The sequence below is a fragment of the Ranitomeya variabilis genome, chromosome 1, assembly GCF_051348905.1.
Source record: "Ranitomeya variabilis isolate aRanVar5 chromosome 1, aRanVar5.hap1, whole genome shotgun sequence".
Classification (NCBI taxonomy): domain Eukaryota; kingdom Metazoa; phylum Chordata; class Amphibia; order Anura; family Dendrobatidae; genus Ranitomeya; species Ranitomeya variabilis.
In genome coordinates, this window is record NC_135232.1 from 526,168,652 (window position 1) to 526,195,853 (window position 27,202).

The following is a 27,202-nucleotide window of genomic DNA, read 5'->3' on the forward strand; positions in this document are numbered from 1 at the left end:
GTGACTTCACAAGACAACCATTGGGAAACAATCATGGGGTTATGGAGCAGGAAACAAGAGCCCTACTTCAAGGACACAGCATGGAGGCCACATACTGCTTGAAGGAAGGCGGCTGGAATAACACGGCGAGATTTGCAAGTTTCCTACCATGACGTATCTCTGGTACAAGGTACTCTATGCAAATGTGTCCGAGCGTGCAGTCTCCTCTGTGTCCACTAGAGGGCGCTAGATACATAGCGATCATATAATGAGGATACTGCCCTGCTGGTGCCTCCCTCCTTTCACATCAACACATAGACATAGAGGGCCAGACCAGGCTCTGCCGCCTGCACATCACCTCGAGCTGTTGCAGGAGCTTGCACCATGGAGTGAGTACAAGAGACCTGGAAACGCTTTTCACTGCCCATTGCCTAGAATTGCTATCTGCATGCAGTACCTACCAGCCCTGCCTCATCTCGCGGTGCATCCCTTCGCTGCTTCCCTCCTGACTCACCCCACTCCTTATGGCACCTAGCTGTAGGCTCATCATTGGCATTCCTCTTACATCCCCATGCTGCCTTGTCTTTTCTTGCCCTTGTCCATGCATTTCTGTATTTTACCAGCTTGTGCACCCCACACCCACTTTCTCACTATAGATGTATGATGCCATTTTCCTGCATGGTACAGGCTGCACCCAGACCCCTCCGCCTCTTCCCCCCAGGCCCCTCTGTCCATTCTCCCCAGGACCCTCTGCCTCTTCTCCCCAGGACCCTCTGCCTCTTCCCCCCAGAACACTCTGCCTCTTCCCCCCAGAACACTCTGCCTCTTCCCCCCAGGAACCTCTGCCTCTTCCCCCCAGGCCTCTCTGTCCATTCTCACCAGGACCCTCTGACCATTCTCCCCAGGCCCCTCTGCCTCTTCTCCCCAGGCCCCTCTGCCTCTTCCCCAGGACCCTCTGCGTCTTCCCCCCAGGACCCTCTGCCTCTTCCCCCCAGAACACTCTGCCTCTTCCCCCCAGGACCCTCTGCCTCTTTCCCCCAGGACCCTCTGTCTCTTTTCCCCAGCCCCTTCTCTCCAGGACCCTCTGCCTCTTCTCCCCAGGACCCTCTGCCTCTTCTCCCCAGGACCCTCTGCCTCTTCTCACAGGACCCTCTGCCTCTTCCCCCCAAGACCCTCTGCCTCTTCCCCCCAGGACCCGCTGCCTCTTCCCCCCAGGACCCGCTGTCTCTTCTCCCCAGGACCCTCTGTCTCTTCCCCCAGCCTCTGCTCCCCAGGCCCCTCTGCCTCTTCTCCCCAGGCCCCTCTGCCTCTACCCTCAGACCCCTCTGCCTCTTCTCCCCAGGCCCCTCTGCCTCTTCCTCCCAGTCCCGTCTGCCTCTTCTCCCCAGGCTCCTTTGCCTCTTCCCCCAGGTCCCCCTGCCCCTTCACCCCAGGCCCCCCTGCCTCTTCCCCCCAGGCCCGTCTGCATCTTCTCCCCAGAACCCTCTGCATCTTCTCCCCAGGACCCTCTGCATCTTCTCCCCAGAACCCTCTGCATCTTCTCCCCAGGACCCTCTGCCTCTTCCCCCAGGACCCTCTGTCTCTTTTCCCCAGGACCCTCTGCTTCTTCCTCCCAGCCTCTTCTCCCCAGGCCCCTCTGCCTCTTCTCCCCAGGCCCCTCTGCCTCTTCTCCCCAGGCCCGTCTGCCTCTTCTCCCCATGCCCGTCTGCCTCTTCTCCCCAGGCCCCTCTGCCTCTTCACTCCAGGACCCTCTACCTCTTACCCCCAGGCCCGTCTGCCTCTTCACCCCAGGACCCTCTACCTCTTACCCCCAGGCCCGTCTGCCTCTTCACCCCAGGACCCTCTGCCTCTTCTCCCCAGGAACTTCTGCATCTTCTCCCCAGGACCCTCTGCCTCTTCCCCCAGGACCATCTGCCTCTTCCCCCCAGGACCCTCTGTCTCTTCTCCCCAGGACCCTCTGCCTCTTCCTCCCAGCCTCTTCTCCCCAGGACTCTCTATCTCTTCTCCCCAGGCCCCTCTGCCTCTTCCCCCCAGGACCCTCTGTCTCTTCTCCCCAGGACCCCCTGCCTCTTCCTCCCAGCCTCTTCTCCCCAGGACTCTATCTCTTCTACCCAGGCCCCTCTACCTCTTCTCCCCAGGCCTGTCTGCCTCTTCTCCCCTGGCCCCTCTGCCTCTTCACCCCAGGACCCTCTGCCTCTTCTCCCCAGGACCCTCTGCCTCTTCCCCCCAGCCTCTTCTCCCCAGGCCCGTCTGCCTCTTCTCCCCAGGCCCATCTGCCTCTTCTCCCCAGGCCCGTCTGCCTCTTCTCCCCAGGCCCGTCTGCCTCTTCTCCCCAGGCCCCTCTGCCTCTTCACTCCAGGACCCTCTACCTCTTACCCCCAGGCCCGTCTGCCTCTTCACCCCAGGACCCTCTACCTCTTACCCCCAGGCCCGTCTGCCTCTTCACCCTAGGACCCTCTGCCTCTTCTCCCCAGGAACTTCTGCATCTTCTCCCCAGGACCCTCTGCCTCTTCCCCCAGGACCATCTGCCTCTTCCCCCCAGGACCCTCTGCCTCTTCTCCCCAGGACCCTCTGCCTCTTCCTCCCAGCCTCTTCTCCCCAGGACTCTCTATCTCTTCTCCCCAGGCCCCTCTGCCTCTTCCCCCCAGGACCCTCTGTCTCTTCTCCCCAGGACCCTCTGCCTCTTCCTCCCAGCCTCTTCTCCCCAGGACTCTCTATCTCTTCTACCCAGGCCCCTCTACCTCTTCTCCCCAGGCCTGTCTGCCTCCCCTGGCCCCTCTGCCTCTTCACCCCAGGACCCTCTGCCTCTTCTCCCCAGGACCATCTGCCTCTTCCCCCCAGCCTCTTCTCCCCAGGCCCGTCTGCCTCTTCTCCCCAGGCCCGTCTGCCTCTTCTCCCCAGGCCCGTCTGCCTCTTCTCCCCAAGCCCGTCTGCCTCTTCTCCCCAGGCCCGTCTGCCTCTTACCCCCAGGCCCGTCTGCCTCTTCACCCCAGGACCCTCTACCTCTTACCCCCAGGCCTGTCTGCCTCTTCACCCCAGGACCCTCTGCCTCTTCCCCCCAGGACCCTCTGCCTTTTGCCCCCTCTGCCTCTTCTCTCCAGGACCCTCTGTCGCTTCTGTACAGGACCCTCTGTCACTTCTCTCCAGGACCCTCTGCCTTTTGCCCCCAGCCTCTTCTCCCCAGGCCCCTCAGCCTCTTCTCTCCAGGACCCTCTGCCTCTTCTCTCCAGGACCCTCTGCCTCTTCTCTCCAGGACCCTTTGCCTCTTCTCTCCAGGACCCTCTGTCGCTTCTCTCCAGGACCCTCTGCCTCTTCTCTCCAGATCTGTGTGCTCACCCCCACCTTTCCCTATCTCTATAGTGTCCTGTAATCACATCCCTGCTGCTGTACTGCCAGTCCTGATAAATGAGTGCTGCCCATGGTTGCCTTGTACCCTCTGCTGTGACATGTCAACAAGAAGTCTAGCCATTTGTCAGTGCTGTTGTAACTATTCAGTCACTGTTTCTGGGTAGTCTGTTGCTGTGCTTGCTCCCCTTCTATTGCTGCCTGCCCTTCATATGAACTGTTCCTGGTACAGGGAGCCTCCCTCCTCCTGATTCAAGTCCCCAGGCTGGGGCTAGGAGCTCTCTGATCCTTTACTAACACCTGTTGGCATTGCTGTATCCATTATTATTATTATTATTATTATTATTATTTATTGTTATAGCGCCATTTATTCCATGGCGCTTTACAAGTGAGGAGGGGTATACATAATAAAAACAAGTACAATAATCTTGAACAATACAAGTCATAACTGGTACAGGAGGAGAGAGGACCCTGCCCGCGAGGGCTCACAATCTACAAGGGATGGGTGAGAATACAGTAGGTGAGGATAGAGCTGATCGTGCAGCGGTTGGTTGATTGGTGGTTACTGCAGGTTGTAGGCTTGTCGGAAGAGGTGGGTCTTCAGATATCCATCCAATGATGTGTAATTGTCGGACCCCTATGAAAACAAATCAGTGGCCCCCTGTGATGCTCCAAAGGAGGGGCTGTGATGCAGATTTTAGACATGGCTGCAAGGTGCAATAGGCGGAACCGTAGTGAGAAGAGAGAGCAGGGTAGCACTAGGAAGATGAAAGAATGCAGAGGCAGCGGGGAGAGGAGGAGAAGGAGGGAGACATCATGGAGTGGAGACAGAATAAGCAGGAAAGGGAACAGGGAGTGAGTGGCCTCAGTACGGAACCAGAGACACATTCCAAAACAAGGTTCCAGTTCCTACTGCGGCCAACAATGCACTTCCTACAGAAACCTCCTTCATGAAATAACAACCCGCGGAGACGGAGACTAACATTACTGGTGTCACATAACCTAGAAATGCCATAATGCTTGTCAAGTTATAGAGTCATGAGCGGCGCACTATAATAACGCGCAGGGAATTAATAACCAACAAACACAATGATATAATAACACAGTGATATAATAACAGCAATTTAATCACTGCCAGTGTAAGCTGTATGGCAGCATGCTGCGAATGGCTGCACGCTCACTCACTGACTATTATTGAGCGCCGGCTTTAACTTACACAAATGTATATGAAGGAATAATTCATTCCTACGATCCATGTAGTGGAATCATTCAGTAATGCGGAAACATCTCAGCACTAAAAAAGTCTGAGCTAAGTGTCATGAATGGGAACCTTCCGGCCTCACATGACTTTTATCGAGCCTGCATAGGGCGTCATGCCTGCCGTAGGTGCCAGAACGCAGTGCTACATGTCTGCGGCATCCTTATCATCCTTAGGATCCATTGGGGTCCCTAGGGCTGGAGGTCCCCCTGTCATAAAGTAGCGGCAAATCATTTGCCCACCCTTACTCATTTGTCTTTCATGGAGGCCATGATTTTGTTTTGAAGCTGAAGAAATGTACCGTATTCCAATTATTTTGACTGTAATAATCACTTTACAGTTTGCAGTGAATGCAGCTGATGTCTTATCACAATTATGATAATGTGTCCGTAAAGAATATTATGTGTCCGTAATTTTTCAAGAAGCTGTCCAGAAAATATACAAAGTAAAGCTGGCCACCCTGGTGGTAACATGCAGCCTTGCCTCATACCTGCCAGCCCAGAAATCCTTGTGCAGGACCTCCAGCATCGCCCCGTCTGGGTCCCCCACCACACCTCGCAGACCCTTAGCATCTCCTCTGTAAGGTGTGTGTGGCTTTGTCTTCTGCTGTGAAATGTACGTTGTTGCCAGAAGACTCATCGCTGGTAATGTTACTGTCCCATACATTTTGTGAAGTTACAGACAGAAATTCATGCGAATTGTGTTGATTACGGATGGTAGAGTATTTCTTTATTTTCACATGAGATAAGAGGAATGTTGGCAGTTTCAGGAAACTTGGATAATGTTAATGTCTTAGTAATGAGGTATCTCTGTCATGTTGCTATGGAGAGTTGCGTGTCAGTGATGAACCGTCTTCACAGTAGTAAGCTGCCAAAAGAGAACTGCTGGCTATAGAGGCAATCTCATATAGTGATTGTAATGAGAGTGACGTACTACCACCTTTTTTTCATTTCTAGTTATATTGATTGTGCAGGACATAAAAACACCGCTGTGATGAGGTCATTGATCGCTGTGGCAACTTCTCTTGTTGGCTCATACAAATAGATGCTGATCTGCCAGTTTGGGTCGGCAATCAGCCTGTAGTGTATGCAGCATTTTAACATGGAAGTGCGTTTGAGATGTGAGAATACAATATAGGAGCATTTCTCAAGGTTCTCCGGTGTATAGGTACTGTACATAATGTATTATCAAAGTGCATAACCAGCAATAGCCTAATATATTACTAATGGAATGAGGCCATTGTAAGATGGCGCAGGAGTTCTCATCAGCAAGCTGCAGCCGGTTGTGAATGGCAGTCCCAAGGTCTGTGAATGGGATAGAGATTATGGATTGTAGGACAGGAGGGCGAAGAATAGACAGATTATGGATTGTAGGACAGGAGGGACGCAGAAATGACATATTATTGATTGTAGAATAGGAGGGACGCAGAAATTGCAGATTTTGATTGTAGGACAGGAGGAACGCAGAAATGACAGATTATGGATTGTAGGACAGGAGGGCAAAGAATAGACAGATTATGGATTGCAGGACAGGAGGGACGCAGAAATGACAGATTATTGATTGTAGGACAGGAGGGCGAAGAATAGACAACATTTTGGAGTGTAGAAGAGGGCGAAGAATAGACAGATTATGGAGTGTAGGACAGGAGGGCGAAGAATAGATAGATTATGGATTGTAGGACAGGAGGGTGAAGAATAGACAGATTACGGAGTTTAGGACAGGGGGGTGAAGAATAGACAGATTATGAAAGATTATGGATTGTAGAACAAGAGGGACGCAGAAATGACATATTGATTGCAGAACAGGAGGGACGCAGGAATGACAGATTATGGATTGTAGGACAGAAGGGCAAAGAATAGACAGATTATGGATTGTAGGACAGGAGGGACGCAGAAATGACATATTATTGATTGTACGATAGGAGGGACACAGTAATGACAGATTATTGATTGTAGGACAGGAGGGTGAAGAATAGACAGATTATGGAATGTAGGACAGGAGGGTGAAGAATAGACAGATTACGGAGTTTAGGACAGGGGGGCGAAGAATAGACAGATTATGAAAGATTATGGATTGTAGCACAAGAGGGACGCAGAAATGACATATTGATTGCAGAACAGGAGGGACGCAGGAATGACAGAATATGGATTATAGGACAGGAGGGGCGCAGAAATTACAGATTATGGATTGTAGGACAGGAGGGACGCAGTAATGACACTGATTAGGGATTATAGGACAAGAAGAACACAGAAATGGCAGATTATGGAATGTATGACAAAAGAGTCGCAGGAATGACTTTACGGATTATAGGACAAGAGGGACGCAGAAAAGACTGAGATTATGGATTGTAGGACAGGAGGGAGAAGAATAGACAGATTACGGATTGTAGGGCAAGAGGGATGCATAAATGACAGATTATTGATTGTAGGACAGGAGGGACACAGGAATGACAGATTATGGATTGTAGGACAGGAGGGACCCAGTAATGACACTGATTAGGGATTATAGGACAAGAAGGACACAGAAATGGCAGATTATGGAATGTATGACAAGAGGGTCGCAGAAATGACATTACGGATTATAGAACAAAAGGGACGCAGAAAAGACTGAGATTATGGATTGTAGGACAGGAGGGCGAAGAATAGACAGATTATGGATTGTAGGACAAGAGGGAAGCAGAAATGGCAGATTATTGATTGCAGGACAGGAGGAACGCAGAAATGACACATTATGGATTATAGGACAGGAAGGACGCAGAAATGTCAGATTATGGATTGCAGGACAAGAGAGATGCAGAAATTACAGATTATGGAATGTAGGACAAGAGGGACACAGAAATAACAGATGGATCATAGGACAAAAGGGACGCAGAAATCACAGATTATGGATTGTAGGTCAGGAGGGCAAAGAAAAGACAGATTATGAATTGTAGGACAAGAGGGACGCAGAAATCACAGATTATGGATTATAGGACCGGAGGGCGAAGAAAAACAGATTATGGATTGTAGGACAGGAAGGATGCAGAAATTACAGATTATGTGTTGTAGGACAGGAGTGCAAAGAATAGACAGATTATGGATGGTAGGACAAGAGGGATGCAGAAATTACGTTATGGATTGTAGGACAAGAGAAATGCAGGAATGACAGATTATGGATTGTGGGAAAGGAGGGACACAGAAATGACAGATTATGGATTGTAGGACAGGAGGGCGAAGAAAAGACATTATGGATTGTAGGACAAGAGGGACGCAGAAATGACAGATTATGGATTGTAGGACAAGAGGGATGCAGGTGTAGCGCCCCCACTGCCGCAGGGCTGAGGGGTACCCGGTACCGGGCCTCTGAGTCTCTGCTCTGGGGTTGTCACGGTGGCTAGGCCCGGTCCGTGACCCTGCTGAGGGGCGTACAGTGAATGATAGATGTGGATGGTGGTGGTGGTGCGGTGCAGTAAATAACGAGGACACCAGGTTGCAGTCTCTTTATCTCTTTACTGAAGGTCTCTGGGTCCTCAGTCCGGAATACGGTTCACCAGGCTGCGCAAGTCCGGCCGGTCCGATGGCACCTCCAGAGTTCCCTTTGCAGGTGGAAATCTGTGCCTTCCTGCTTGCGCTATGTGTTGTGGTCCTCCCCTGCTGTGCTTACGGGATAGTCCCCACAACTGTTGTGTCTGTTTCTCGTGTTCCCTCACAACAACTCGATTAGATGATGTTCTGCTAATCCTCCGTCCCTCCCGGTGTTATGGTTGGGACGCACCCGTATGACGGGTAGGCTCGGAGCTCTTCCGGGACCCTAGAGTCGCCCCTCTCCACAGGTTGCCCCCCAAGTCTGCATAGGTGATTTAGGTGAGACAGCCCGCCTGTGACTGACTGTCCTGCCGTTGGTTTGAAGTATTGCCTGGAGCTAGATATATGAATACTTCCTCGGCGTTCCGGCCGCCGGTTGTGCGCCTCAGTAGGATGTTGCCTCGATCTTACAGCACGACTCCTACTGGTAATCTTCTTGCTTTGATCTCGTTTCTCACTCAGCACAATATATCTTGCTTCTGATCCTTTCTTAGGGCACCGCCGCTATGCTGAGCAGGCACGATCCCGTGACGTTCTTTCTTGTTGCCAGGCCTCTGTCAGGGTCCCAAACCTGACAGGGACCCTACCGAATCTTCCCCACAACACCCTCTGCCACAAGGTGTTGCCTGGTTCCAACCCAGTCAGCTTTCTGAACTAACTTCTTGCCTGACCCCCAGTTTACCCACACGGTGAGGAGTGGCCTAATAAATAGCACCCTTAGCTCCCCCTGGAGGCCCGACTGTGAAATGTATTGGTGTATGTGATACCTGGTCAGATGAACTCCTTCAGTGCCATCAGACGTACCATAGCCCCCCCCTTAGCGGCGGAGCCACAGTACTGCAACAACCAGGACTCTGGGGCGCTGCACAGGAATAACAGATTATGGAATGTAGGACAAGAGGGGCGAAGAAATGACAGGTTATGGATTATAAAACAAGAGGAACGCAAAAATGACAGATTATGGATTTTAGGACAGGAGGGCAAAGAAAAGACAGATTATGGATTGTAGGACAGGAGGGAAGCAGAGATGACACAGATTATGTATTATAGGCAAGAGGGACACAAATGACAGTTTATGGATTGAAGGACAGAAGGGAAGCAGAAATGACAGATTATGGATTGTAGGACAGGAGGGACGCAGTAATGACACTGATTAGAGATTATAGGACAAGAAGGACACAGAAATGGCAGATTATGGAATGTATGACAAGAGGGTCGCAGAAATGACGGAGATTATGGATTGTGGGACAGGAGGGTGAGGAATAGACAGATTATGGATTGTAGGACAAGAGGGAAGCAGAAATTACAGATTATTGATTTGCAGGACAGGAGGAACGCAGAAATGACAGATTATTGATTGTAGGACAGGAGGAATGCAGAAATGACAGATTATGGATTGTAGGACAGGAGGGCGAAGAATAGACAGATTATGGATTGTAGGACAGGAGGGACGCAGAAATGACAGAGTATGGATTGTAGAACAGGAGGGCAAAGAATAGACAGATTATGGATTGTAGGACAGGAGGGACGCAGAAATGACAGATTATTGATTGTAGGACAAGAGGGAAGCAGAAATTATTGATTTGCAGGACAGGAGGAACGCAGAAATGACAGATTATTGATTGTAGGACAGGATGAATGCAGAAATGACAGATTATGGATTGTAGGACAGGAGGGCGAAGAATAGACAGATTATGGATTGTAGGACAGGAGGAATGCAGAAATCACAGATTATTGATTGTAGGACAGGAAGGACGCAGAAATGACAGATTATGGATTGTAGCACAAGAGGGATGCAGAAATGACATATTATTGATTGTAGGACAGGAGGCACGCAAGAATGACAGATTATGGATTGTAGGACAGGAGGGAGGCAGAAATGACAGATTATGGAATGTAGGACAAGAGGGATTCAGGAATGACAAATTATGTATTGTAGGACAAGAGGGATGCAGAGATGTCACAGATTATATATTATAGGACAAGAGGGACACAAATGACAGATTATGGATTGTAGGACAGTAGGTATGCAGAAATGACAGATTATGGAATGTAGGACAAGAGGGACGCAGAAATGACAGATCCTATGGAATGTAGGACAAGAGGAACACAGGAATGACAGATTATGGATTGTAGGACAAGAGGGATGCAGAGATGACACAGATTATGTATTATAGGACAAGAGCGACACAAATGACAGATTATGGATTGTAGGACAGGAGGGATGCAGAAATGACAGATTATGGATTGTAGGATAGGAAGGGCACAAAAATGACCTAGATTGTATGACAGGAGGGATACAGAAATGATATGGATTGTCAGACGGGGATGCAAAAATGACAGATTATTTATTGTGGGACAGGAGGGGCGCAGAAATGTCAGATTATGGATTGTAGGACAAGAGGGATGCAGAGATGACTGATTATGGATTGTAGGATGGGAGGGATGCAGAAATGATAGATTATTGGATTGGAGGACAGGAAGTGTGAAGAATAGACAGATTATGGATTGTAGGTCAAGAGGGACGCAGGAATGACAGATTATGGAATGTAGGACAGGAGGGCAAAGAATAGACAGATTATGGATTGTAGGACAGGAGGGACGCAGAAATGACAGAGTATGGATTGTAGAACAGGAGGGCAAAGAATAGACAGATTATGGATTGTAGGACAGGAGGGACGCAGAAATGACAGATTATTGATTGTAGGACAAGAGGGAAAAAATAAATCCACCAGTCCAAAAGGTTGTATATATAAGCAGGGTGTGACTATAACTAAAATGTAACTTTTAATAATTTAGGTTTAAAAATGGTAGTGATATCCATATAAACACAAATGACAGACTCACAAAAAAATCACATTAATTGAAATGTTAAAACTACAAAGATCCCCGAGATTATACACCTCTCTTATATCTCAACAATCTCTTAGGGGAAGACAGGGATTCTCAAATGTATGAGAATCACCCTGGAAAAACCATCAACCATCGCATGTTAAATATACCCAATACCTTATCGTGGGCAGGAGACACAATAGTGGTGATAGATATATGCAAATGGAACGATCTCACCTCAAAATTCTCTTTCTCAGAAATGGTACAGACCGTTCATTATTGGCGCTGCATCCGGGAGGGGGGGCACATGGAATGTGCCCCCCCTCCCGGATGCAGCGCCAATAATGAACAGTCTGTACCATTTCTGAGAAAAAGAATTTTGAGGTGAGATCGTTCCATTTGCATATATCTATCACCACTATTGTGTCTCCTGCCCACGATAAGGTATTGGGTATATTTAACATGCGATGGTTGATGGTTTTTGCAGGGTGATTCTCATACATTTGTAAAAACAAGAAAAAGAAGCGCACATAGAGTAATACCTTCAGGTATCGCAATCACCTGGACCCCCACAAAACAGACTCACCTGGTCTGGTTGTGATAGGTCACAACTCCCTTGGATGAGCACGTATGGTCGCAGCAGGCTCCCGGCAAGCAGTATGGATCCACATGGAAAAAGATAGAACCGGAGGATAGAAGCCGCGCAGACCACAATAAAGGTAACAGAGTTACAAACACACTCTGTTTATTAGCCTACGCGTTTCGTGGCAAACAGGCCACTTCATCAGGGCAACCTGATGAAGTGGCCTGTTTGCCACGAAACGCGTAGGCTAATAAACAGAGTGTGTTTGTAACTCTGTTACCTTTATTGTGGTCTGCGCGGCTTCTATCCTCCGGTTCTATCTTTTTCCATGTGGATCTCATACATTTGAGAATCCCTGTCTTCCCCTAAGAGATTGTTGAGATATAAGAGAGGTGTATAATCTCGGGGATCTTTGTAGTTTTAACATTTCAATTAATGTGATTTTTTGTGAGTCTGTCATTTGTGTTTATATGGATATCACTACCATTTTTAAACCTAAATTATTAAAAGTTACATTTTAGTTATAGTCACACCCTGCTTATATATAGGACAAGAGGGAAGCAGAAATTATTGATTTGCAGGACAGGAGGAACGCAGAAATGACAGATTATTGATTGTAGGACAGGAGGAATGCAGAAATGACAGATTATGGATTGTAGGACAGGAGGGCGAAGAATAGACAGATTATGGATTGTAGGACAGGAGGAATGCAGAAATCACAGATTATTGATTGTAGGACAGGAAGGACGCAGAAATGACAGATTATGGATTGTAGCACAAGAGGGACGCAGAAATGACATATTATTGATTGTAGGACAGGAGGCACGCAGGAATGACAGATTATGGATTGTAGGACAGGAGGGAGGCAGAAATGACAGATTATGGAATGTAGGACAAGAGGGATGCAGGAATGACAAATTATGGATTGTAGGACAAGAGGGATGCAGAGATGTCACAGATTATATATTATAGGACAAGAGGGACACAAATGACAGATTATGGATTGTAGGACAGTAGGTATGCAGAAATGACAGATTATGGAATGTAGGACAAGAGGAACACAGGAATGACAGATTATGGATTGTAGGACAAGAGGGATGCAGAGATGACACAGATTATGTATTATAGGACAAGAGGGACACAAATGACAGATTATGGATTGTAGGACAGGAGGGATGCAGAAATGACAGATTATGGAACGTAGGACAAGAGGGACGCAGAAATTACAGATTATGGATTGTAGGATAGGAAGGGCACAGAAATGACCTAGATTGTATGACAGGAGGGATACAGAAATTATATGGATTGTCAGACAGGGGGGATGCAAAAATGACAGATTATGTATTGTAGGACAGGAGGGGCGCAGAAATGTCAGATTATGGATTGTAGGACAAGAGGGATGCAGAGATGACTGATTATGGATTGTAGGATGGGAGGGACGCAGAAATGATAGATTATTGGATTGGAGGACAGTGAGGGTGAAGGAATGACAGATTATGGAATGTAGGACAAGAGGGACACAGAAATGACAGATTATGGATTGTAGGACAGGAGGGCGAAGAAAAGATATTATGGATTGTAGGACAAGAGGGACGCAGAAATTACAGATTGTGGATTGTAGGACAAGAGGGACGCAGGAATTACAGATTGTGGAATGTAGGACAGGACAGAAAAGACAGATTATGTATTGTAGGACAGGAGGGGGGCAGACATGACTGATTATGGATTGTAGGATGGGACGGCGAAGAATGGACAGATTATGGATTGTAGGACAGGAGGGATGCAGAAATGACAGTATGGATTGTAGGACAGGAGGGCGAAGAATAGACAGATTATGGATTGTAGGAAAAGAGGAACGCAGGAATGACAGATTATGGAATGTAGGACAAGAAGGACACAGAAATGACAGATTATGGATTGTAGGACAAGAGGGCAAAGAAAAGATATTATGGATTATAGGACAAGAGGGATGCAGAAATGACAGATTGTGGATTGTAGGACCAGAGGGACGCAGGAATGACAGATTATGGAATGTTGGACAGGAGGGACGCAGAAAAGACATTATGTATTGTAGGACAGGAGGGGCGCAGAAATGGCTGATCATGGATAGTAGGATGGGTGGGCGAAGAATAGACAGATTATGGATTGTAGGACAAGAGGGACGCAGAAATGACATTATAGACTGTAGGACAAAAGGGACGCAGGAATGACAGATTATATATTGTAAGATGTGAGGAATGCAGAAATAACATTATGGATTGTAAAACAGTACTGATGCAGAAATTACATTATGGATTGTAGGACAAGAGGGATGCAGAAATTACACAGATTATGGATTATAGGACAAGAAAGACACAGAAATTACAGATTATGGCTTTTATGACAGGAGGGACACTGAAATTACAGCTTTTGGATTGTAGGACAGGAGGGATGTATGAATTACACATATTATGGATTATAGGACAGGAGGGATGCAGAAATGACAGAATTTAGAAAACTCCTCTATTTTTATTTCATTAAAGGAGTTTGATTTCATGAGATTTAAGTAAAATAAACTGGAAAAACATAGTTGACATGATGCTGCTCCTGCTCCTGGGCGGTAATTGTCCTCCAGGTTATCATGTATTTGACTGGGGCTAAACTGCAAGAGTATGAATGAAGAATTTATCTTGGAATTGCTATTACACTGTTCCTTAAAGGGGTTTTCCTCTACTGTGCTGTTGATGAACTTTCCTTAGTGATCTATATGTGATCATTGGGGGTGCACATCCATTGCATCCAGCCATCAGCTGTTACCAGCTTCAGCAGCAAATGGACGTAAAGCGTGTACAGAATGGAGCTCCACAGTTTTTTGGTCCCGTCAGAGCTTGCGTCCAAACCCAGCCTGCAATACGGGATCTCGACATATGCACCGATGGGCCCATAGATTATGATGGTGCTCGTTGACGCATATGTCTGAATCCTATTTTGCTGTGGAGTTCGGCTGTAAGCCTGACGGGACCCATGAATGTGAAGATAAGCACAATGTGAAAGCACCCTAAGAACATGGGAAGTTGTGACTTTATGGGCCACCTCTCCCCCATGCTACCCATTCCCTTCTTCTGTGGAAGACAAATGTAGACTTCAAGCTCTGGAGACTTTTTGGCAGCAGACACTTTGTACAACACTGGTTCCTGATCCTTGCAGGGCCAGTTGGTTTTGAGATGAAGAGGACAGGGGCTCCTTTTGGAGAGACCACATCCTTGAGCACCTTTCTGTAGCACTTTCTTTGCATTGGAGATAAAAGCACGCACTAGGGAAGTAAACCATCTATATGTCAGTATATGTATGCACTGCTTTGATCTTTTAGGACAAGGTTAGGAATCTCTAGCTCACATGCAACTGATATCATTCTGCTGGATAGAGAATTGGTTTGTCAGACAGATAACTTTTCTTTGGGATACACTGCAGGCTATGGCAACTCTGCATTAGCCAGTAGTGTGCTACAGCAGAAACTAGATACTAAGGGAAGGACACTTCAAGGCTGAGAACATGTAGAAGCAGTTGGAGTAATATGCCGATTTCTCAGTAGCTTCTTCTGGTGGAAGGATTTTCCATTTTTAGATGATTTTAGAAGAATGACTTCTTAATGCCACTTGTTGCTTTCTATTTTAGAGTATTACATAGTATATTAAAAAACGTTAGTTTCGTATATAGAGGCACAATGGGAAGCAAAATACAGGATTAAAATCTGTATACATAAAACTATTTTGAATATACTGTTCATCTTACATTTTTCTATTGGATAGGCAACTTGGCAGGTATGAAAAAGAGAATTTGCTATTTTAGTTATTATTATTTTAGAACTTTTTATTGTTCACACAGAAGAGCTACAACAAAATGATACAGAAATGTGGAGCCCAATGTGCTGCCATACAGGGTACTCAACATTTTGCATCATCTTGAGTCAAGAGAGACTTGTATAATTTTTTTGCTCTAGTAAGGTTAAAGTTTTTAAAGAAGAAGGCATGTTAAAGGGAATCTGTCAGTAGGATCAACTCTCCTAAGCCGTCTATATGGACATGTAGGTCATAGGAAGCTGAATAAATTGACACCTTCATATCTGTGATGCGTTGACTTATTCCAGAGAAATCCATGTTTTTCTTATATGTAACTGAGCTGTTCAGGACTATGGGCCGGACACTGATCTGCAGGAGAATCTGTCTCCATGGGTTATCTATATATATAATTGTCTAAGGGGTACTTCCATCTTTCTGTCTGTCCTTCTGTCTTTCTGTCTGCAACTTCCGTCACGGAAATCCAGCGTCGCTGATTGGTCTCTCCAGCTGCCTGTCATGGCTGCCGCGACCAATCAGCGACAGGCACAGTCCGATTAGTCCCTCCCTACTCCCCTGCAGTCAGTGCTCGGAGCCCGTATACTCCCCTCCAGTCACCGCTCACACAGGGTTAATGCCAGTGGTAACGGACCACGTTATGCCGCGGGTAACGCACTCCGTTAACGCTGCTATTAACCCTGTGTGTCCCCAACTTTATACTATTGATGCTGCATATGCAGCATCAATAGTAAAAAGATCTAATGTTGCAAATAATAATAATAATAATAATAATAATAATAATAATAATAATAAAAAAGGTTATTCTCACCTTCCAACGTTGCGGCTGTCCTCGGCAGTGCAAGCGGCAGGTTCCGGTGCCAAGGATGCTATGCGAGAAGGACCTGCCATGACGTCACGGTCATGTGACCGCGACATCATCACAGGTCCTGCGCTCATGCCAACCCTGGAACAGGAAGCTGCCGCGTGCACGGGCGCCAGGAATTCAAGGGGCCTTTGGAAGGTCAGTATATGTTTATTTTTTATTTTAAGTCTTTTTTAACCACGCATATTGTGCCCACATTGCTATATACTACGTGGGCTGTGTTACATACTGCGTGGGCTCTGTTATATACTACATCTCTGTGCTATATACTATGTAGCTGGGCAATATACAACGTGACTGCAATATACAACGTGACTGTCCAATATACTATGTGGCTGTGCAATATACTACGTGCTCTGTGTTATATACTACGTAGCTGTGCAATATACTATGTGGCTGTGTCGGTTCTGTTATATACTATATCTCTGTGCTATATACTATGTAGCTGGGCAATATACAATGTGACTGTGCAATATACAACGTGACTGTCCAATATACTATGTGGCTGTGCAATATATGACGTGCTCTGTGTTATATACTACGTAGCTGTGCGATATGCTATGTGGCTGTGTCGGTTCTGTTATATACTACGTCGACTGTGCAATAGACTACGTGGCTCTGTTATATACTACGTGGCTGTGCTATATACTACGTAGCTATGCAATATATTACGTGCAAAATAACAAAAAAATAAATCCACCAATCCAAGAATATTAAATACAAGCAGGGTGTGACTATAGCTAAAATTTAACTTTTAATAAATAGGTCTAAAAATGGTATAGTAAACCAACATAATAAACACACAAAAACGGACTCACAGGAAAATCTCATTCTTTGGAATGTAAAACCACAACAATCCCCGAGATTTTACACCACCATTCAATTTAACAATCTCATAGGGGAAAAAGGATTCTCATAAACATGAGAATTGCAGTACAAAAGCAATCCACCATCGCATATCTTATATTCCAAATACCTTCTTGTGGAATGGAAAAGCAGTAGTGGTGATTGACATACTGTATGCAAATGGAACGATCTCACCTCAAAGTTATCTTTCTTTGCTATGGATAAGACCGCTCACTGTTGGCGCTGCATCCGGGAGGAGGGGCACATTCCGGCCACACATCCATCTACCCACGCTGCCAAAAGGATTTTTGCTTAACCCCAAATTAAAGAAACCATTTCCCTACGCGTTTTGTTATATAAACTCATCAAGGGAAATTTGTAAGGTGTCCCTCCAAATCTGTGGTGGGCACTCAACGCGGGGGTAATGAGGCAATCTATTGCTGATGTGTGTGGTGATCCTGCTTCTCTGCTCTGAGTTCCTGCTGCATACACAAGTTTCCAGTAATCCTCCTTCATCTGCTGTTCGTGTTTACTTCCATCTGCATTTGCTGGACATGTAAGCTGTTTCTGCTTTGCAATAACCTGATACTATTAACCAGGCCTCCCTGGATGAGCTAAGATATGATTTGAACTGCCTAATAAGCATATCTATCTGTGCCTGGACTAAGACAAGGATTTATTCGTGTCAAGTATCCTCAAGAATAACTGTGCTTCATAGACTTTCTGCTTGATTGCATTTTCCTCTGAAGTTTCCTATAGACTGTTAAGCTGCGTTTAATATTTACAACAAGTGTTGTGGACTTGAGTTTCTCTCTGCACCTGTTTGAATCACCATGTGATAATTTAGACTTTACCTCTTATAAAACTGTGTCCTGTAGTTGTCTTGTTCCACGCAAAGAGTTTCCTAAATTATCCCCTATAATTATTACAGGATGCTCTAGCCTAAAAAAAAAAAAGGAAACTGCTGGAACAATGACTGCAGAAAGCAAATTAGAGCAGGTGTTTTCCATAATTAGATCACTGCAGAAAGATGTGGAAGGTCTGCAAAAGAAGTTTGGAAGCTTTGAACACAATCAACAAGTGTTTGGACAAACTTTGCAGGACTTGAGCAACCGCATGGCAGCCCAGGAAAATAGAGGCATAGAGTCCCAGTATGGACGGGCTTTTCAGGACATAAGCACGCAAATAGCTGCACAAGTGACTTTACCCTCTGGGCAACCGCCACCAGCTAGACCACCTAAGTTGCCCCCATTCAGATTTAATGGTGATCGTGACAAATTTCGTCGCTTTGTGAATCAATGTATGCTATATTTTGATGTGCATGCTGACCGTTTTCCTACTGATAGATCCAAAGTATTGTGTGTAATAATGCTACTGACCTCACGAGCGCTCGCCTGGGCGAATCCGATGATTGAGTCTCGTGACCCACGGTTAAATGACTTGGATGATTTCTTGGCTGCTATGGCATTAATGTTTGATGACCCTAATCGCCATGGAACTTCTGAATCTGCTTTGTTGTCTTTACGCCAGGCTAAACGTTCTGTTATTGAGTATGCCACTGAATTCAGGAGATTGGTGGTAGATACCTATTGGGACAGTTATGCACAATTGCCTATTTTTAAAAGGGGTCTGTCTAGTATTGTAAAAGATGAACTAGCCCGCTCTGAGTCACCACAAGAGCTAGAGACATTTATACAGCATTGTGTGCGCATAGACATTCACCTTACTGAGCGTAGGCAGGAGAAATTTGCTGCATATAACCGTGTTTCTAACTTTTCCCTTCCTTCCAAAGAGCCTGCAGGTAAAACCTCTCGGGAGGTGGAGGAGGTGCCCATGCAAATTGTTTCTGTTCAGAGGCGCGAGATCAATGAGCGCCGGGAGCATCGCCTTCGTGAAAGTCTATGTTTCTACTGCGGCCAGTCTGACCACTTCTTGATCAATTGTCCTAAGTGTCCTAGACGGCCTAACAAGGTGCTAGCAGCAATAGGGGAGTATGACAACTGTGATGATGAATCTGACATCTCTGAATGCAGCCTGCCTTTAAACGCTGTATTCCATTCACTTTCTATGACTTCACCCCCCAAGGAGCTGAAGGAAAAGAACTCTCACTGTTCTCTCCCTATTAAGATCCTGTGTTCAGGACAGTGGTTTTCCAGTTCAGCTATGATTGACTCAGGTGCAGGTGGCAATTTCATGGATATCGCATTTGCCAAGGAACATGGTATTAAAGTAAAGCAAAGAGCCTCTCCAATTACCATGGAAACAGTGGATGGGTCACCTTTAATCTCTGGGCCTGTGGATCAGGAGACCGTACACCTTGAAATTTTGTTGGAGCCTAATCATCAGGAGCAACTTTCTTTCTTGCTAATTTCTTCTCATTTTCCTGTGATTTTAGGCATTCCTTGGTTGCGTTCTCAGAACACAATTATCAACTGGGAGACCAAGGAGATTATCTTCCCAACAAGGAGCAACTCAGCGTTAACAGAAGCTGTCCCTGAGTCCACGGCTACGGAACCACATGTACAGGTATTTTCTTTACCTCCAGCTTATAAAGAGTTCTCTGACATCTGTGACAAGAAGAATGCAGATCAGCTTCCTCCACACAGGCATTATGACTGTCCCATTGAGCTGCTTCCCGGGGCAGCCATTCCTTTTGGTAACGTATACTTTTTGGCGGCACCTGAGCTTCAAGCCTTAAAAGAGTATATTGATGAAAATCTGGCCAAAGGCTTCATACGTCCTTCTTCCTCACCAGCAGGGGCACCTTTCTTTTTTGTAAAGAAGAAGGATGGGACCCTGAGACCCTGTGTTGACTATCGAGATCTCAATAAGGTAACCGTACGAAACTGTTACCCTTTGCCTCTGATTCCCGAATTACTGGAAAGAGTCCGCCATGCTAAGGTGTTCTCTAAACTGGATCTTCGTGGGGCTTATAATTTGGTGCTTATTCATCCAGGGGATGTGTGGAAGACAGCATTCAGATGCCGGTATGGACACTTTGAATCTCTTGTGATGCCCTTCGGGCTTTGTAACGCCCATGCAACATTTCAACACCTTGCTAATGACATTTTCAGAGATTTGTTGGACCAGTTTGTAGTGATCTATTTGGACGATATACCAATCTTTTCGGACTCTCTACAGGAACATGAAGAACATGTCAAAACTGTTTTAAGACGTCTGAAAGAGAACCATCTGTATATTAAGCCGGAGAAATGCGAGTTCCATCGTTCTGAGATACAGTTCTTAGGTTATATCATCTCTCTCCAGGGGCTGAACATGGAATCTGGTAAGATTCAGGCTATCCTTGACTGGCCGGTACCCAAGAATGTTAAGGAGGTCCAACGTTTTATTGGTTTTGCAAATTTCTACAGATGCTTCATTCGAAATTTTTCTGATATTTTCCGGCCCATTACTTCCTTGACAAAGAAGGAAAAGCCCTTTAAGTGGTCATCACAGGCTCAAGAAGCTTTTGATCGGCTTAAGATCTGTTTCACATCAGCACCGCTGTTGATACACCCAGATCCAACACTTCCTTTCATTGTGGAGGTGGATGCTTCTGATAAGGCTTTGGGGGCTATTCTCTCCCAAAGAACTGGAGAGAAGGGTCTGCTACATCCTTGTGCTTTCTTTTCCCGTAGACTAACCTCAGCAGAGAAGAATTACGACGTGGGAGACAAGGAATTGCTGGCTATTATTGCGGCTTTCAAAGAATGGAGGCATCATCTGCAAGGAGCTGCACAACAGATCATAGTGCTAACTGACCATCGCAATCTAGAGTTCCTTAGATCCGCTAGATGTCTTTCTCCTCGAAAGGCTCGTTGGAACTTATTTTTAAATCAATTTAACTTTGTTATCTCGTACCGTCCAGGTTCTCGTAATGGGAAGGCTGATGCTTTATCCCGAATCCATGCAGTGGATTCCGTACCTGGAGCCCCGTCCAAGACCATTCTATCTGATGCCAATTTCATCGGAGTTATCCACGATCAGGACCTGTGGAAGGAGTGCAGGGAGGCCTATGAAGGTGATGTATTTCTGGCCAACCCACCTGTGGATATTAATCTTGTCTTTAAGGGTGGCATGTGGTTCAGAGATCGACGTATCTACGTCCCGGAGGTCGTCCGTCTGCAGATCCTCAAGTTGGTACATGACTCCAAGTTGGCTGGTCACAGGGGGGTACAGAAGACACAAGAGTTCCTGAGCTGATTCTTCTGGTGGCCAACTTGCCTGAAGGATACCAAGGACTATGTTCTCTCTTGCGAGGTATGTGCCCGTTACAAGACTCCTCATGTGGCACCTACGGGTCTTCTATAACCATTACCTGTTCCGTCCCGCCCTTGGGGGTCTATATCAGTGGACTTTATTGTGGAGCTGCCTACATCGGGAGGCATGAATACAATCATGGTGGTAGTTGATCGCCTGACTAAAGCTGCTCATTTTGTTCCGTGCATCGGCCTCCCCTCAGCTAAAGATACAGTGAACTTGGTTATACAGAATGTCTTTCGGTTGCACAGGGTTCCGGATGAGATCATCTCTGACCGTGGAGTACAGTTCACTTCAGGATTCTGGAAGGGGTTTTGCTCTGCACTCAATATTAATGTCTGTCTCTCTTCTGCTTACCATCCCCAGACAAATGGTCAGACTGAGCATACCAACCAGACGCTGGAACAATATCTAAGATGTTATGTCAGCCATCTCCAGGATGATTGGTTGGAGTTGTTGCCGTTAGCCGAATTTTCATATAATAATTCTCAGAGCGCCTCCACTAAATTTACACCTTTCTTTGCCAATCTGGGTTATCATCCGTGTATTTTACCTAGGTCTCCAATTAATTCTCCGGTTCAGTCAGTGGAGGAAATTCTGACTGCGATGAGACAGAATCTGGAGGTTCTGAAGGAATCCCTGACCACAGCTCAAGAATGTTATAAGAGATCGGCTGATAGATTCCGTAAACCTGCACCCATGTTCAAGGTAGGAGATTCCATGTGGTTAGCAACTAAGAATCTGAAGTTAAACATTCCTTCACAAAAACGTGGACAGAAATTCATTGGCCCTTTCAAGATCAACGGTATTGTGAGCTCTGTGGCCTGCCGGCTGAAGCTGCCTAGGACAATGAAGGTACACCCAGTTTTTCATGTATCTTTACTAAAGCCTGTATCTCCTAATACCTTCCAGGGACGTGTTGTGCCACCTCCGCAGCCTGTGGTGATTGATGGGCAAGAACAAGTTGTGGTGGAGGAAATTATTGATTCCAGGATTCGCAGGACTCGGCTCCAATATCTGATAAGATGGCAGGGATATCCCCCTGAGGAAGACTCTTGAAAACCTGTGGAAAATATCAATGCCCAACAGAAGATTTCTCGTTTTCATCAGAGATTCCCTCAGAAACCAGGTCCAGGATCATCCTGAGGCCGCTTCTAAGCAGGGAGTAATGTCAGGACTCTGAACATTTTTTACCTTTTGTGCATTACTGCACTTTTCCAAGATGGCGTCTTTGGTCTCATGTGCACTGTGTCCTCCTGCTGTAAAACTCCACCACAGCCTTCAGTCTGTGCTAGAGTATTCTGCCTTGCATCCAGCTCCTGACCTCTGATTACTCCCTGGCTATATACCTGCTCCTGTGAACCTGTGTGGTGATCCTGCTTCTCTGCTCTGAGTTCCTGCTGCATACACAAGTTTCCAGTAATCCTCCTTCATCTGCTGTTCGTGTTTACTTCCATCTGCATTTGCTGGACATGTAAGCTGTTTCTGCTTTGCAATAACCTGAGACTATTAACCAGGCCTCCCTGGTTGAGCTAAGATATGATTTGAACTGCCTAATAAGCATATCTATCTGTCCCTGGACTAAGACAAGGATTTATTCGTGTCAAGTATCCTCAAGAATAACTGTGCTTCATAGACTTTCTGCTTGATTGCATTTTCCTCTGAAGTTTCCTATAGACTGCTAAGCTGCGTTTATTATTTGCACCAAGTGTTGTGGTCTTGAGTTTCTCTCTGCACCTGTTTGAATCACCGTGTGATAATATAGACTTTACCACTTATAAAACTGTGTCCTGTAGTTGTCTTGTTCCACGCAAAGAGTCTCCTGAGTTATCCCCTATAATTATTACAGTAATATTATTACATCACTGCCTGCCTGTGAGATGGAAGCTGAAGCTGAGAGGAACCTGCAGATGTGTCAGGTATAATCACACACAGCTCTGCTGTATTGTAATATTATTACACCACTGCCTGCCTGTGAGATGGAAGCTGAGGCTGAGAGGAACCTGCAGATGTGTCAGGTATAATCACACACAGCTCTGCTGTATTATAAATTTATTACACCATTGTCTGCCTGTGAGGTGGAAGCTGAGAGGAACCTGCAGATGTGTCACGTATAATCACACACAGCTCTGCTGTATTGTAATATTATTATACCATTGTCTGTCTGTGAGATGGAAGCTGAAGCTGAGAGGAATCTGCAGATGTGTCAGGTATGATCACACACAGCTCTGCTGTATTGTTACATTATTACACCACTGCCTGCCTGTGAGATGGAAGCTGAAGCAGAGAGGAACCTGCAGATGTGTCAGGTATAATCGCACACAGCTCTGCTGTATTGTAATATTATTACACCACTGTCTGTCTGTGTGATGGAAGCTGAAGCTGAGAGAAATCTGCAGATGTGTCAGGTATAATCACACACAGCTCTGCTGTATTGTAACATTATTATACCACTGTCTGCCTGTGAGATGGAAGCTGAGAGGAATCTGCAGATGTGTCAGGTATAATCACACACAGCTCTGCTGTATTGTAACATTATTACACCACTGTCTGCCTGTGTGATGGAAGCTGAAGCTGAGGAATCTGCAGATGTGTCAGGTATAATCACACACAGCTCTGCTGTATTGTAACATTATTACACCACTGCCTGCCTGTGAGATGGAAGCTGAGAGGAATCTGCAGATGTGTCAGGTATAATCACACACAGCTCTGCTGTATTGTAACATTATTACACCACTGTCTGCCTGTGTGATGGAATCTGAAGCTGAGGAATCTGCAGATGTCAGGTATAATCATACACAGTTCTGCTGTATTGTTACATTGTTACACCACTGCCTGCCTGTGAGATGGAAGCTGAAGCTGAGAGGAATCTGCAGATGTGTCAGGTATGATCACACACAGCTCTGCTGTATTGTAACATTATCACACCACTGCCTGCCTGTGAGATGGAAGCTGAAGCTGAGAGGAATCTACAGATGAATCAGGTATAATCACACACAGCTCTGCTGTATTGTAACATTATTACACCACTGTCTGCCTGTGAGATGGAAGCTGAGAGGAATCTACAGATGTGTCAGGTATAATCACACGCAGCTCTGCTGTATTGTAATATTATTACACCATTGTCTGCCTGTGAGATGGAAGCTGTGAGGAATCTACAGATTTGTCAGGTATAATCACACACAGCTCTGCTGTATTGTAACATTATTACACCACTGCCTGCCTGTGAGATGGTAGCTGAAGCTGAGAGGAATCTGCAGATTAGTCAGGTATGATCACACACAGCTCTGCTGTATTGTTACATTATTACACCACCGCCTGCCTGTGAGATGGAAGCTGAGAGGAATCTACAGATGTGTCAGGTATAATCCCACACAGTTCATCAGTGAGATCAGGAGAGCGGAGAACAGCCATTACTTACCACACTGGTAACTCCTTACATGTAAAATAAGCTCTGGAGACAGATTCTCATGAAGATTAGTGATGGTTAATAACTTGCAGTTTGTGGGGATGCAACCGCAGGAAGCCCTTAGAGTTTCCAAGAATGGGGCTTTGAAACACCCTGCTATATCATAAGCAGTCTGCAAGTTAGCAGAGGATAGGTGATAATAACTTTGAATGTTGGGAATAATCTTTTTAAGTTGTGAGGCGGCACCTCCATGGATGAAACTTTTTTCCAGTACATCTCACCGAACTTCAATTGAATTGAGTTCTGTAGCCAAGTTCACACCTTGAACTCTTAGTCATGTTTTTAAAGGGTACTTTTTCACAAGGTTTTTAACACTTAAGGCCCCGTCTCACATAGCGAGATCGCTGCTGAGTCACAAGTTTTGTGACGCAACAGCGACCTCAGTAGCGATCTCGCTATGTGTGACACGTACCAGCGATCAGGCCCCTGCTGCGAGATCGCTGGTCGTGTCAGAATGGCCTGGACCTTTTTTTGATCGTTGAGGTCCCGCTGACATCGCTGAATTGGTGTGTGTGACACCGATCCAGCGATGTCTTCACTGGTAACCAGGGTAAACATCGGGTTACTAAGCGCAGGGCCGCGCTTAGTAACCCGATGTTTACCCTGGTTACCAGCGTAAATGTAAAAAAAAACAAACAGTACATACTCACCATCTGTTGCCCGTCAGGTCCCTTGGCGTCTGCTTCCTGCTCTGACTGAGCGCCGCAAAGTGAGAGCAGATCACAGCACAGCAGTGACGTCACCGCTGCGCTCTGCTCTCACTGTACGGCGGCTCAGTCAGAGCAGGAAGCAGACGGCAAGGGACCTGACGGACATCAGATGGTGAGTATGTAGTGTTTGTTTTTTTTTACATTTACGCTGGTAACCAGGGTAAACATCGGGTTACTAAGCGCGGCCCTGCGCTTAGTAACCCGATGTTTACCCTGGTTACCCGGGTGCTGCAGGGGGACTTCGGCATCGTTGAAGACAGTTTCAACGATGCCGAAGTCGTTCCCCTGATCGTTGGTCGCTGGAGAGAGCTGTCTGTGTGACAGCTCTCCAGCGACCACACAGCGACCACACAGCGACGCTGCAGCGATCAGCATCGTTGTCTGTATCGCTGCAGCGTCGCTGTGTGAGACGGGGCCTTTAATCTGAGAGCAGCATGATGTAAGGGCAAAGACAGTGATTCCAGTGATATGTCACTTACGGCACTTGATGCAGTTTTGATAAAATCTCTGTTTTATCAGTAGGAGTTTGTTTTCTGACCCATAAACCTGCTGCCATATAGAACTCCATATTTATGAGCTCTTCATCTTGCTGCCACCACTAATTCGCAGCCTATGATCAACACTTCTGTTGTGGCTGCATTAACTTTTCCACCCAATTTGTCGCACAGTAGCTTTCCTTTTGGGCTCAGCTCTGTCAGGTTAGCCTTCGCTACCTAGGCACAGCATTGAACCCTGTGGGCTCATGGACCTCATTTGTTATGTAATAGCTACTTCCCACTGGGAACAGCCCAAACGTTCTGACCCAGACGCCATCACAGCGTCCCTCAGATCCTTATACTTGACCATTTGTCCATCAAGTTGAAGACCTAACTGTTTGCATGCTGCCTATTTTGTCCTAATGTGCCCATGTCAATGTTACTCCTTTCACCTGTCAGTGATTTGGATTTTGTAGTTGATCGGTGTATTATCATGGTAAATTGTGCTTGTTTTAGCTCTTAGCAGCTGTTTACTGATATTTATATATGAGCCATAGTGGAGAATTTTGTAATAAATTGTAGCAGATATTTTTAATAGTTAAGTCCTAGGTAATGTCAGTCTATAGTTGATTTCGACATTACTTATAGATTAAACCCCCAAGCCCCAACACATCAGAAATCTGACAGCTCCAAGAGTGGCTTGTCAGAAAACATCATTATCCTGTCATTGATTAGCTTGGTGCAGAATCACTCGATGGATGGAAGTAATTACCCCTGACTGTCCAGATGATTCGTTTACCACCACTGATGAAGGGGCTATTGCGTCATTTGCAATGTGTGCCGCGTACATAACCTACAACACCATGTAGAGCATCATAGAAATGTTAGGCGCAGTCTTTGTTAACACATTTGCTGCTATATAAAACATTTCACTTATCTGATGCCTACAGAAATGCAGGGTCTCTGTCAACACAGACTGTTCAAACCAAGTACAGGCGCTCAGTGCTCCATGGCGGCCTATCATTTATATACACCTTCCCATCTGCTTGGCTTCCATCTATCTCAACCCTCTTTGATTGACAGCTCTAGCTTTATAGACCCAGAGTAGGGCAGAGATAGAAGCCAAGCAGGTGGGAAGGTGTATATAAGGGTAGGTGCACACGATCAGCAAATGCTGCGCGTC

The 27,202-nt window shown here is 46.2% G+C and overlaps 1 protein-coding gene across 2 annotated transcripts in view; it reads left to right on the top strand.

Annotated features, from left to right (window-relative positions):
* Window positions 1–227: 227 nt before the first annotated feature.
* The window catches only part of PALM (paralemmin), a 383,754-nt gene continuing 356,779 nt past the window's right edge, over window positions 228–27,202 (top strand). Inside the window, exon 1 of one of the 2 annotated variants that reach the window (XM_077254372.1) lies at window positions 228–368. In XM_077254372.1, coding sequence (XP_077110487.1) covers window positions 364–368 — 5 coding nt within the window. In that variant the 5' untranslated portion in view covers window positions 228–363. The remainder of the gene's footprint in view (window positions 369–27,202) is intronic. The other variant, XM_077254354.1, reaches the window with a different exon arrangement.